The 14,437-nt window shown below is 26.9% G+C and overlaps 1 protein-coding gene across 7 annotated transcripts; it reads left to right on the forward strand.

The window, feature by feature from the left end:
* The first annotated feature begins 1,099 nt into the window (after positions 1-1,099).
* Positions 1,100-14,126, forward strand: LOC145182637 (uncharacterized). 7 transcript variants are annotated; one of them, XM_090086523.1, is made up of 14 exons: positions 1,100-1,510; positions 1,992-2,138; positions 2,334-2,444; positions 4,030-4,161; positions 5,588-5,682; positions 8,658-8,727; positions 8,813-8,837; positions 9,035-9,439; positions 9,725-9,801; positions 11,207-11,314; positions 11,403-11,483; positions 11,596-11,659; positions 13,546-13,654; positions 13,820-14,126. In XM_090086523.1, exons 1-14 carry the CDS (start codon positions 1,409-1,411, stop codon positions 13,989-13,991), a joined length of 1,698 nt encoding a protein of 565 aa, XP_089942649.1. In that variant the 5' UTR covers positions 1,100-1,408; the 3' UTR covers positions 13,992-14,126. The 7 variants fall into 7 exon arrangements, with proteins under 7 accessions (XP_089942649.1, XP_089942656.1, XP_089942659.1 ...); XM_090086530.1 differs by having other exon boundaries at positions 1,309-1,510; positions 9,752-9,801; XM_090086533.1 differs by having other exon boundaries at positions 1,312-1,510; positions 2,341-2,444.
* The last annotated feature ends 311 nt before the right edge of the window (positions 14,127-14,437 follow it).

Here is a 14,437-nt window from a genome sequence, read left to right on the forward strand (position 1 = left end):
TTTTGCACACATGAGTTATATTATTAATCTTTTTCTACTGGCGTTTGATAGATTTTTGTGCATTGCCTTTCCGTTTTTCTATAAGACAAAGATGTCAACTGTTGTTACATTTATAGAAATTGGTGTTTTATGGTTGTTCTCATCTGCATTTGGATTGCTCATCCGCTATGGTTATATTGAAAACTTTATCACTATCTATGGATCATATGTATACAATGGGTTTTTGTGTGTGTTCTATCTTTGTGTTTATATATTCATTATATTTAAAATGTACTGCTCTATTGCAAGTGTTGGAAGGGGATTACACTCAAAAAAGCTGTTTTTATTACCCACACTCATAGTGTTCAGTTTTTTTTTGTTTGTATTTTTACCTCATGTTGTTGCACATAAACTTGAACCTAAGTCAAAAAGTTCAAAGCATCTATTATTACTTGGTTTAATTGGAATAAACATGCTGAATTATGTGTCAGATCCTATTATCTATATTTATCTTCAAAAAAATGCTCGTCAGAAATTGTCCTTATTTATAAAGCAGTTGAAAGCTGCTTTTTGTTTTCAGAGGGTTTTTACAATAATAATGAGTTGTTTCTATGTGAATCATAAAAAACAGTTTAAACAACGTTCTCCTTCAGATGATAAGTCATGTCAAGTATTACTTCATCCCTCTGCTTCACTTTTGAGTGAATCATCTGAAAATGTAGCAGTTTAAAATGCTGTAAAAGGGTTTTCAGGTGAAAAAATCAAAATTTTGATTCTGTACATCATTTATATTTTAACCAGTATCTTTTAATGTATTTCTAAGATTTGTTATATAAAAGTACTAAATAATGAGTTTGTATCTAGTCAACTTACTTTTGTATTAATCACTATACTTTGTTCTTTCTATTAAACTGAAAATAAAAAAATAAAAAAATAACATGTAATTTATTCTTTTGACCTTATGAGAAACTTCCTTTACTAAATATTTGTTCATTTTTTGTATTTTTTTGTAAAGCTGTTTATATATTTGTTTAGTTGTTTATTTTGCTAGCAAGGAATAGGAGGGTGAGGGGAGAGTTAACTTTAAAATGTATATAATAGTTGTAATGAATATGACTAAATACTAACTACAATATTATGAACATTTTGTAAGAAGATTTTTCTAGAAAAGCTAAGTTGTAACAATTTTTATATTTAAAAAATTTTTCCTTTTTGTTTTTTGCTAAAACAAAGCTTCTAAAAAGATGAATTAAACTTTCCTAATTTTATTTTTTTGTTTTGCTATTTGATACCTTTTTTTAAAAAAAAATATCAAAAATTGTTATTTGCTATATTATCATTAGAGCTCTCCTCGAAATATTGTCTTTATAAATTGTATGTGTTATTCTTGTAAATTTTTTTATGAAATTAAGAACTATAAAGCATAAAGATGAATATCAGTGATGACATTTTATTTATTTATGATGATACTGTAATGAAAACTGAATATGATTCTTTGGAAGATGCTGTCATATTTTTAAACCCTAAAGATGTAAGTTATTTTTTGATTAAATAGAACATTTAATTTCTAAAGATGCAAGTTGATATATAATTTTTTTAACTTCTTGTCTTGGTGATATAAAAACCATGCATGACAATTTTTTGCTTTAAATATATAAATAGATATTCACTAGCACCTGAAGAAGGTGCTAGTATTAGTGTAAGTATATTTTCATAAAGAATTAAGTGAAGGGTTTCTTAAAGAAAAAAAATATACATCTTTTTAAGCAAAATACATACATCTCTACTTGTATATTGCTCAGAAAGATAAATGCCTTTGTTTATAGATAAATACATTTTGAAAGTAGAATATGAAAGTACCACTTATGATGTTACAGTCGAGTAAAACAGTTTTATAATGGCAGATTTAAATCTGTAAACTTATTTAAAATTGCTTTGGTTTACAGATGCTTAACGTTTTTCATTCTACCATGTGAAATGCTTCAAATTTTAAAAACTTTTATATTCTTTAGCCATCAAGGTCAGATGATTTACTCATGTTTCTAGGACAGCTTGTGGGAATGGTCTCATTTACAAAAACTTTAACTGGTAGTATTCCAACATCACTTAAACTGGAACATATGAAGTTTGCTATTATGCAGAAATCACACTTTTTTTTAGTAAGCTATAAATTTCTGACTTCATAATGTATCTTGTATATGCATAAACAAATTAATTTAAAATTAAATAATCATAAACTTATTTGAACACATCTTTAGCATCATCAACTTCCATCAATAAACCCTGTGTGCACCATACTCATATATTGTAAAGAAAGTCTAGTTTAAAAGATTTGTGTTTATATAATCCAAAAGTTTTTAGGATGTCGCGATCTTACTCAGCCTGAGTCTTACTTAAAGAGGAAGTTGCAAAGGTTTATGGATGTTTTTACCTTTTACAACGGTTCATTTGACAGATTGCTGCAGGTTTTGTTTTTTTTTTTTTATAGTAGTTTTTTGTTATTTTTATTTCAAATTACCAGTTAACAGAGGTTGTTGAAATTGTTTGATAGTAGTAGATTACCAAAATATTTCTTTCTAAGTCTCACTTCCCTTTAAACTCACAATTTAGACCTGGTTTCTTAAATATTGATAAAAAATAACTTTTTTAAATTTTATAGTTTAAAAAATTCACATTAAAATTAAGTAGAGTATGTCATAAAATCATAAAATTTATGAATTTTATGATTTAATGACATAATAAAATCATTAAGCTTAATTTGTCATAAAATTTCTTACAGTTGTTCCTTTTTGTCCCAGCAAAGTCAAGTTGCCAAATTTGAAATTATCCAAAAAGTTTGATACTCAGATAACTTATTTAAATTATTCTTTAAATAGTTTGTTAAAATTTATCTGAAAGATGATAAAAATAATGTCACTAAAAGCTCTATTTTATTGATAAAACAAGTTCACATAAAAAGGCAGTTCACTTTTCTTTGTATCACTAATGAAAATGTGAACAATTTTCTGCATTTAATAAATGGTTTTTCTAATTTAATTTCATTTGATTAATATCTACAAAGAAAATTTCATTTGATGTTTGTTTTTTTCTGTTTTAAGTTGTGTCAGTAAATTTTCTACTTTTGCATTTTTTATAATTATTAGCCTGTTTTTATAGTTTTTATAACTATTTCCTTTTATGATTATATTATGTTTATCATTTTTATTTTATTTTTCTTATAATATTTATTAAAAACGATAATTATTTTTATCTTACAATAATATCGTTTTCAAGTTTTTATAATTATAAACTTAAATTATAATACAGCAATATTTTTTACAAAACAATTTTAAAAAGATTGAAAAATAATGAATAATGTAAAATAAAAAATAAAAAATATAAAATACTTATTTTTGAAATTATACTGGAACCCTATGATTATAGACACAATTTCTATCTAAATAAAAATATAAATTTTCAATAATTATTGGGCTTCTTTGTAATTGGTTGAATGCTTAAAACATGATATAGTAACCATTGATCAAGCAGACTTTTCTACACTACATCTTTTTCAATATGATTGTTGAATTTCCAAATAAGCTATGTGTATATATTTTTAATAATATTTTTAATAATATTTTTAATAATATTTTTGATAATATTTTTAATGTCCTTTTAATAATTCTTTTGCTGGCACTAAAATTTTTATTTTTTTAAGGTTTTTTTTTGATAAATTAAAGCTTTAATAAATTTTTAAAAATAGGGTATAGAAACCAGATCTGCATATAGAAAACCAAGTCTGTCCATAAATGCATGTTTAAAGGAAAATTTAAAGTAAAGGTCAATGTTCTAACGTCTATAGCTGTTGAATATTCAGGCATTTTCAACAAATTTACAGATTTGGCAGAGAATTAAATTTAAGTGAATGACTCTTTTAAATGATTGATTAATTACCAAATTATTTTGTGATGGATGTATATTGGTTTTGAAAAGTGAATAAAAGTAATCTTAAAAAATAATTCAGTTTAATGATATATGATTACTAATACAATTTTTATATCTTTTTTATAGTTATGCGGGAGTAAAGAATCATTTCTGTCTCAACTGGATTTACTTTGTAGAAGCTATTTACTATTTATTCATTGTTATTTGAACTCAGTAACGTCAATCTTCTATCCAATTCCTCATATAACTTTTAACAAGGTAATGTCTGTTCTTGTGGAAAATTTTCACTGAATCTCTTTGCCAATGTATTTCCAACCTGTTAATGGTTTGCTAACATAGGGCATTATTTACCTTCTTTAGAAATTTTAGCTTCACAAAAAATATTTTTATAATAATGACTGTTTTTTTTTTTTTAACATGTTTTTGTTAATAACTGTTAATATTTTCTAAAGTCAAAGATGATATTTAAATTTTCCATTTAGTAAAAGAAATTATAACCATATAGAAAATTTTCTTTAAAATGACTATATACATAGATAGGGTTGTTCATATCTATATAGCAAAAGTAATGAATTAAGAATCATCATGGAAACCAATTTGGTTGAGTTGCTTTTGAAGTAGTAATGTTTTGTGCTAAAAGTCTTAAGGATTGAAAATTATTTATTGGTTACACATGAGCATTAAGTTTAATTATATTTATTGTTTAAAAAGTTTTCAAATGGTGATAAAAATACACACTCTGACTCTAAGATGCTGTCAAAGAATAGTCTAGAACAAAGATTTTTAGCCAACCAGGAGAGACTGTAAGAAAACCTTAGACCAATAACTTTCACTGCTGACACCTGAAGTTAAATAAATTTCACAACTAAATTTTTGATAAATGTTTTGTAGTATAATCCAACTTCCTCCATCAACACAAAGAGAAAAAAAATTGATAATTACAGAAGCATAAATTGCAGGGATTGATAAAGTAGCCTTTATTTGGATGGGTTGTATGGGCAAAAATCTTTGGTTTTTACTTTCTGTTTGTCGGGTTAGAATTTCGCAGATAAATATCCTAGAATATGGAATAATCAAATATGCTATTAGTTTTAAATTATCAAAATGATATATATAAAAAGAAATTATCAAAATAATATTTATAAAAAGAAATTGTCAAAATGATATATATAAAAAGAAATTATCAAAATGATATAAATAAAAAGAAATTGTCAAAATGATATATATAAAAAGATATTCTTAAAGATTGGTGCAAAGTATTGAAGTCACTAATGATAGTGAATATAAATAAAGAATTTATTTTTTAAAATGTATTTTTTGAAAAAAAAATATTCTAAACAAAACTTTAAAAAGTAAATTCAGCAGGTGTTATTTTTACCTTCAAAAATAAAATGACTTTTTGATGGAACTGTTTTTTTTATATGTAAATTTATAAATTGCCAATTGGAGCTGTGTACTGATATTATGCAGTGGTGTGATATTGCTAAATCTGTGTATGGCATGTTAATATGTAGTTAGTAAATACATGTCTGGTTAGTTGTAAATACATGTCTGCTTAGTTGTAAATAGATGTCTTCTGGTTGTTGGTAAATGCATATCTGCTTGTTTAGGGAGTAAATTATAATTGTAAAAAACTGTTTACAATTAAAAGTTCAAAGTTATACATTACAAATTTATTTATCAGGCTACATCAATCATATTTTTAAAAGTTGCACAAGTGTTGGAAGCTTATCAAAGAGAAAATAGCATTCTGTGTGGCTGTTTATTTTCTGAAGAAAGGTAGGTTAATGTATTTTGCATTTTCCCTATGAGAGTTTACAGTTTTTTCTAAAACAAGATTTCTTAAAAAAATAATTTAACTGCCATAAACTGGGCTTACATTGATTTACATATATTTGTATCTTCCATATTGACCGTAAACATTTTAATGTATTTAAATGATAGTGTTTCTTGTTCATGTATAGCAGATTACTTGTAAGCTAGAGGTTTTAGCTACAGATAGAAAACAGTCCACCTCCTGCTTACATCAATCCATACTTACATCTATCCATACTTACATATGGGATTGTCTCAGCATTATCTTGCTCCAGCACAGACTGATTGGGATATTGCAGTGTTACAGCAATTGCTTGTTTTTCATCTTATCAGCACTCACTCATCATTCTGGTGTTTTTTGATAGGAATTTTCAGGAGATTTGATAGGAATTTTCAGGAGATTTGATAGGAATTTTCAGGAGATTTGATAGGAATTTTCACACATTGACTATTAAAAGATCCTGTTGCTTCAAAAGATTTTAATTTTTTTAATTACTCTGTTACTGGAATTTGTATATTCTTTTCAAGGTATTAAGTAATCTAGAACATGTTAATCACTCAGCTTTCAGGTGCCTCATCTTCCAATCAATAAGAGATGCTCTCTATGTTATCTTAACTCCCCTAAAAAATAAAATATTTAATGTTAATGCAGGTGTGTATATTTATGATATTTCTCTCCCATAAGTTCAAAAAAGTCTTTATAAAATGCAATCCAAAAAAAACTTTTTTTTTAACTAACAATTTTACATAAGAAAGTAACACTGGCTGTTAAACATGTAGTTCCCAACTAGCCATATTTAATTTGGTGATATCTTGTGCATGGAGCTGTCACTGCAACTAGGTATATCCTAAGAGTATAGAATAATAATAGAATAGGGATAAAAAATTTACTTTTATTAAAACTTGACTTGCATTTCTAAACTTTGTTACCCTACTAAAGAATTTAAAGTATAATTCAGTTTTTATTTTCAAATCACAATGTTAAATGTTGCACAACTTGTTGCAATTTTTGTTAAATTTTATAATTATTTCAAGAAAAAAAAAAAAAAAAAGAATTGCTTAACATTTTTACAGTTTTTTTTTAACCCAAAGAATAAAAATAATTATTAATATTTAATTTATGATTGATTTCAATTTATCATTGTTTCACTAATTCCTAGAAAGGCTAATGCATCTTTACTGACCATGTTATTACTTGCTTCAGTACAAAATACCAAAGCAATAAAATATTCAACTTTTTTTAAAATATTCAGCACTACCCTTAAATCCTTTAGAAACTTTAGAAATTTTCAAAACTTGTCACTAAAACTAAGTGCTAATCTATTGAAGGTATGGTAGCAAATAAGAAAACCTCATCTCAAAACCTAATATGCTCTTTAGCAGTGGATGCTAAATATACTAAAGGACAGGCTCAAGCTGAAAATCCATTATATAATCTGATAGAAGCATGGGGATTGAAACAAGCAGTTATTGCTTTGGTATTTTGTACTGAAGCAAGTAATAACATGGTCAGTAAAGATGCAGTAAAAATTAAATAACTAATTTACAAAATATGCTGTTTTATACTGCATTCTATCACCATATTCTTAAACTTGAGGCTAATGCAGTTTAAAAAGTCATGGTGAAATCTGAGAATCAGAAAGCAAGATGTTTGCTGCCATCAAAGAGTTAGGGTTGAATCTCAGTAAACAATTGTATATCCAGTTGCTGAAAACTCAAAATCTTTAGCTGTTGGAAGTTAAGGAAAGAAATGAAGGATGTTTTAAAATGCTGTGCATGAGCAAAGTGTCTATTTCTTTAGGATAACTGTAAGGTGCAGAAAGTTTCCCTTATCATTCTAGATAAAATATTCCCTTTTAGAAGCTTTCTTAATCCTGAACCTACACATGTTTGTTGGAGGATTGCAACATAGTGGTAGCTATGATTAAACTGGAGCATATAAACAGACTCCTGGCCCTTTTTTGTATACAAGCCTGCATTATCAATGGCTCAGGCAAATGGGGTATCAAATTTACCTCTCATTGTGTTATGATAATAACAACAGATGAACAACGAAAATTAAGGTTTTTTTACCAATGACCATGAAAGCTGTTTCCAATTTTTGACAAAAAGACACTAAAAAATTAGAAACAAGACACTTTAACATTGGAAATTGGCATCTTTGTTACCTATAACAATAAAATGTTTAATTAACCCTTTATTATAATTGGTAAAACTATACTAGGCTTTTTCTCTGAGCCTAGTTATTAAATTAATTTGTTAAAATTTTATTAAGTTTATTCTCTAACAATTTTACCAGATGATATGAGTGCTTTTCTAGGTTTTCTTAGGTTTAATTTCTCTTTCAATTTACTTTTTTTGGTCACCTAAAGTGGTTACCTTTAAGTTGTCAAAGAACGCTTACATAGTTTCCATGGAAACAGACAATGTTGCTCTTGATATGTTTGAAATCAAAGATTGATTTTTTTGTAAAGAATGTTTCTTCCACGTGCCAATTTTTTTATAAATAATCATCAAAATCATCCCAATTAATAATCTAAAGTTTAAAACAATCTGGTTTTACAACATAATTTAAAATTGTAATAATTGCAGCTTTTTTTTACAAAATACTTATATGGTGCAATATTTATTAGAAGATTTTTACATCAGTTTTAATCACACTAAGTAACATTCTTCATCAAAAGATGCATTGAATACTTCTAAATAAAGCTTAATTCTCCAAAAAATTTTCCCAATCTTTAAATACATTGACATGTAGTAGAAAATACATCAGTTCTTTTTTTAAAAAGTCCTAAAATAATTTCATGAACTTGAAGAATCAAACATTTAGTTTGATAAAGTCAAATATTTAGTTAAGCATAAAATTGTAAACCTTATCAAGCATCATTTTGATAGTAATTGTGTTTTTTGTATGAATAATAAAGACAAACATATTTTAGATTGGTATATTCTCAACTTCCAGACGAGCTTGTGCATCATTTACTCCTTTTAAAACCACAACAAAATAATGTAAGTGTTCTTCACATCAAATGTTGTCTATTCGATTTTATTATTCAATTCAGCATAATTTATTTTTCTTTTCTGATATTTTTAGCTTCCAGCAAAAGTTTTCTATCCTGGTAATTTCAATGTTAATAATAACATTGTTAAAACAGTGTATGAATTGTTTATTTAAAAAAAATTTAAAACTATTTCTTTCTATTTGGTTGAAAATATTTTTAGTTACCAAACTTTTTTTATCCTCTAATATCAGTGTTGTTTTCAATTAAAAACAGTTTCAATTATGATGACCTTTTTTTTGTCTCATTTTTTGTAGGTTTTGAGTGCCCGCTTGGTGTAGCTATCCTTTGTATATATGTTACAGTAGAGCAGTATAATCAGATTGTTTCGGCATCTTTGAAGAGTCCATACAAGATCAAGCAAAGACGGAAATTGCGAAGCTTAAGCGAATTGAGTGAAAGTTTAAAAGATAGCCGATTTTCAGAAAAATGGTTTGATAAGAGAAATGAATTTCTCGTGAAGAGCAGAGACAATGTTTTTTATTTAAAATCTCAGGAGACTAATAGCTTTAAATTTAACAGGGAGAAAAGAAGTTCTTTTAACGGTGACTCTTATGATGCTGTTGACAACTCAACTGATATTGCTAACAAACCTTCTTATGTCTCAAAAAATGAACCCACAAATTTTTATTTTCAAGACACGATTGAAAATAATTTTCAAGGTTGGAAAAAAAAAAACACTTTTTTTTTTTTTTTTAGATTTATAATTCTTTTTAAAACAAAGGAAATCAAAAGAAAATAAAATCGAAAAAAAAAAAAAAAAAAAAGATCAAATAACTAGCAATCCATTTTGTCACCATAAAAATGTCCATTTACATGTTATGCACAAACACATCTGAATGATATTTGGCTTTGCACTTACAAAAAACTAATATACTTTCAATGATTTGTTATTACTGATTCCTCAGGCGAAAAATTATTTTAAAATTCATTTGATTCCTGTGAAGGTTCTGATGCTAAATCTAATTCTTCAGCTATTCAAGAGATTTCAGAAAAATATGGCATCTCAACAGTTCAACCCATAGTAAGTTTTTCTCAGTTAATCTTTGTTTTTAAATTTCTTTTTGTTGTTTATTTTTATTTGAAAGCCAATTGCATTTGTTATGCTTTGTATATGCTTTGTGTATGCTTTATTAAAGTTAATAAGTTTTATAATTTTGTTACCATTATAGCTATTATTCATCTCTGGTTGATTTGTTTTTCATATTATTTTTTCAAAGTTTACTACAATTATTAACATTTTAACTATAAAATCTAACTCTATTTGAACTATTGCAGTGGTAAAAGAGCCAAACTTATAACTTGTACTATGTAAAAAAAATGTGAACTTTTTAAAAAGTGTTACTTACTAATTCTTTTTTACCTTAAAGCAAAGAAAATGCTTACTATTTCTGATCACCGCTTTAAGGGTCATAAAATGAAAAAAAGATGGGGACTGTGTTAAATTTATGAGTTATTATTGTTACCTTAAGTTGCAAAAAATGACTCTTTTAATCGTTCTTTTTGATCTTGTGTAATCTCCAATTAAATGAAGTTTGCTTTTGAACAATTGTTTTACTTCTACTTTTAGTAGTCCATATTTTTTCTTAGTAGGAGGTAAATCTTTATCACAAAAGAAAACTTTTAACGAAATATTATTAAACAGAAACCAGTTGTTACCAAAGGATGAAAATTCTGTTTTTGCATTTTTATTATAAAGTTACAACAAGGTCTAAAGAAAGAATTTGGCATCATACTGCAGAAGCATTGTTTCTATCTGATAAATATTTTTACTTTGCAAATCACTTAATCTTAATCTTAATTCAGTACATTAATCTCACATTTATCAAGTATGTTGCTCTGAATAAAAATATCTAAGATTTAGGTCAAGTCTATTTGCTAGAAGGTAATTTGGAAAAAAAAAAATGCTTTTCTACGTTGTTTTGTTGGTATGTCTTTATAGGAATTATTTACTTATTCCAGTCTCATTGTAATTTAGTATATCTGTTCTTGCTATTACTTTTTTTGAGTTGTGTATTTTGCAGAAAGTAAAGTTCGTAAAACTAATGCTACTTATCAACTCTCTTCACTTTGTCGTCTAAAAATTGTTTCACATAAAAGCATTCGTAATTTAGTATATCTGTTCTTGCGATTTATTTTTTGAGTTGTGTATTTTGCAGAAAGTAAAGTTCGTAAAATTATTACTACTTATCACTCTGTTGTCTGAAAATTGTTTCACATAAAATCCATTCGTTTTATTACCTGCTTTTACTTTATTTGTGATCTTTTTTTTTTTTTAATTAAGGTATTACTTTATATCTGAACTTTTTTTATTTACTTTTAATTGAACTTATTTTGTTTTTACAAACCTATTTTATGTTTACATCTTTATTTTAATACTTTATTTTCTTACTTAATTTTTTTTTACGTTGTTTTTTTACGTTGTTCAGGATGAAACAATTGAACTTCATTTGTATGTCCAAGCTCACTCAAGTTCCACACTTCTGCTGCTCATGACTCCTCAAGCAAGTTACACTAAAGATGAACTGAAAAAATTGGTTTGTAACTGCATATTAGTTTTTTTTTTTTTTTTTATATGAGAACCTTCAAAATGGTTGAATTTAACTAAAAAGTTATTTCTTTTAGTGGGAGATGTCTATGCCACAATTAGGGGACATCGAGGCACAAGTTAAATCATTAATTTCGTCAGAAGAACTTCACAATGCTGTATGACCAGTTTTTATTATAATCAGTTTTTATTTGTTACTTTATTTTAGTTAGTGTGCATGATTTTTTTTTTGTTTTTTATTTATTTATTTTTATTTTTGTGCATTTTTAGAAAGCAAAGCATGAAAATAAATTCTGCTATTTAAGTTATCAAAAAGTGGGTTGCCAATGTGACAGTGAGTAGCTCGAATTTTCTAATAAAATGCTGTGCATCCAGTTTTTAATGGTTCCAGTTTAGATGTTATTACTCAGAGAAGAAAAAATTCTCTTTCAAAGTTATTACCCCCTGATTAACTTTAAGAAAAAAAAGAAAATAAGGTAAATTTTAGCAGAAACCTAAATGTAGCTGCACTGTTTGCCCGGTTTAAAAATTCTAATCGTTATACTGATCTCTATTTATAACTGGGTAGTGCTATTTATGCCTGAAGTTAAAGTCAAAAAAAATATCTGCTCCGCCCTCTTTTGGTTCTCCTAAATATTTCTAAAAACAGTACCTAGTTTCTATTTATACAAAGTTAGAGTAAAAAAAAAAAAAAAGCTAACGAAAATTTCCTATATTCTTTTAGTAGATTTTCTTCAAAGATAATGTCGAATCACTTTTCTTTCTGAATAAAATGAAGTTTTAAATGTAAAAAATTGACATAAGAATAAACTTTCAAGGCAAAGACGTAAATTTAGATCCCAGGCTTCTTATACAACTACTTTTATCTCTTTTTTTTTTTTTTTTTTTGAAATGTCAGATTTTCAATTATTCTCTCCAAATTTAACCAAAAATGGTTTAAGGTCTGGTGACTAGGCTTGCTATTTCATTACATTTACATGCGTTTTATTGAAACGTTTTGTAGTTGCAGTTGCTGCATGCTTGTGGTTTTTATCCTTTTAAATTATGTAGTTAGTACCAAACGCTAATTTTCATTCAAAGGATTTCAAATTTAACTTCAAAATGTAAATCTTTCTATTTCCTCATCAATTATAGTCATTTTTCTAGCGCATGATCATTGAGAACCAGACCATGACATTTCCACGACCAGAATTAACTGGTCCTTTTATGGAGGTCAGTTTATAGGTTTTTCCTAGATATTAGTCTGAGTGGTAGTTTTAATTTAATGAGATTGCTTTGAAACATACTTAAAGTATATTTATTACAACAAAGTTGTCGTCATTAAGCGAATAAAGAAAATGAATCATATTTCAAATAAAGATAGAAAACTGAATGATTTTGGAAAAGTTTTAACAACAACAATTCTCAAAAGATGCTGGAAAAGACGAAATATTTAAAAGTTCTTGAAATGTTGTTCAAGATGTACAACACCTACTGCTAAAGCATCATAGATTCATTCTTCCTCGTTATCTTAAGAGATGAAGATGAAACTGATTGCCAACTATAAACGAGGGGAAAATGATAAATTCCAGATAAAAATTATCCACAACAAACCTGCTTTAAAATCATTTTAGAATGACAAGTTTTCATGTGAGTACCATCTCGTTATTGTCATTACCAAGGGTTATTCAAACCTACTTTTCTCCATATAATCTTCAACTAATAACGATAGTGAAATCAATTACGTTAAAGGGTAAAAAATATGTAGTAAAATGATGTTACTGAGTTAAATTCACTGAAAACAATGCTGAAATCTTAAAAAATAGCTCAAGGTACAGTTCATGACCAAATTGGTGTATTTTGTACACCTTGTTAGGAATATTAAATGTAATTTTGCAAGCCGTATAAAATACCAAATTACGGCCAGGGATACAAAAAATGACCAACGCGAATTTAAACCTGACCAAGATGTTTTACGGTTGGGAGTAGGAAGCTCTGATACTTGGTGACAAAGTAATAATTTAAAAAAAAAATAGTCAGCGTTAGATGAAGCTGTCCGATTTTTTCTGAAATAATTTCAATAACAAAACAGTGATACAGCACTCATAAACCAATTAAACACATACAAAATGCAAAAATATGATTTTTCACAATTCACAAAGATTTTTAAAAAATGTCGGTTTTAAGTATTACTTTTATGTAGCCCACTTTTTATTTTATTTTTTTCATTTATTTTTTTAGCTAACATAAAGAACACGGAAAGTTTAGAAGAAAGGTTGTTAGTTGATACAATCAACACACTTCATAATCAGTTTGTAAATTCACCGCAGACTACAGAAATCACTCTAAAGTGAGTTCGATATTTCGTTTCACGCTCGATTCCTTAAATATCGTTTTTAAATATCGATTTTTTAAATATATTGTGCATTTTATTTGTAAGCCAATGGCACTTATCGATACCTGCATTGAAGGAGATTTACTTTGAAATTTATATAACATTTACATTTTATGATAGAAATCATCTTGCTTCAGTTCATGGAAAGCAAACAGAAGCAGAGGAGGTGTTCTATCAACCGATAAATAAACACCGATCAAGAGCCGATAGTTCACCTTTTGGAATTGACATGATATGGTCATATGATATTCACTCATTAAACGATATGCAAAACTTAAGAAAAAAACTATAAAAAAAAGCTCAACTGAACAATCAATTTTCGCGCCTCGGTTTTTCTTTATTGTTTATAAAAAATAATTCATTTGTAACTAATTTTGTAAAAAAGATTTTAATTGGTCAAAAGATTGGTTTCGTCCCCATCATGAAATGCCGATTGGTTACTTTTATTCGTGTGGTTTAACTGGCGGTCTTTCCGAGGATGTTAGAGATCTTAAACATCGTATAGGTAAAAAGAAAAAAAAACTCAATAATTGAGTAAACGTTTTCGTAAATTTAAAGTTTATCTGGCGACTAAACATTTTTATATTGCATAAAGATTAAGATTATCTATCCAATGAAAATGAATGCGTGAAAACCTAAATTGTTAAAAGAAAATAACGACGTAGAGGGATTTTTTTAAATACTCGTACAAGACCGTTGATCAACTGTTCTCAATAATTATGGTTTATTGATTTTGTG

The sequence above is a fragment of the Hydra viridissima genome, unplaced genomic scaffold (genome assembly GCF_058129835.1).
Source record: "Hydra viridissima isolate aposymbiotic clone 2 unplaced genomic scaffold, HvirCarnegie_v1 scaffold_1, whole genome shotgun sequence".
Classification (NCBI taxonomy): domain Eukaryota; kingdom Metazoa; phylum Cnidaria; class Hydrozoa; order Anthoathecata; family Hydridae; genus Hydra; species Hydra viridissima.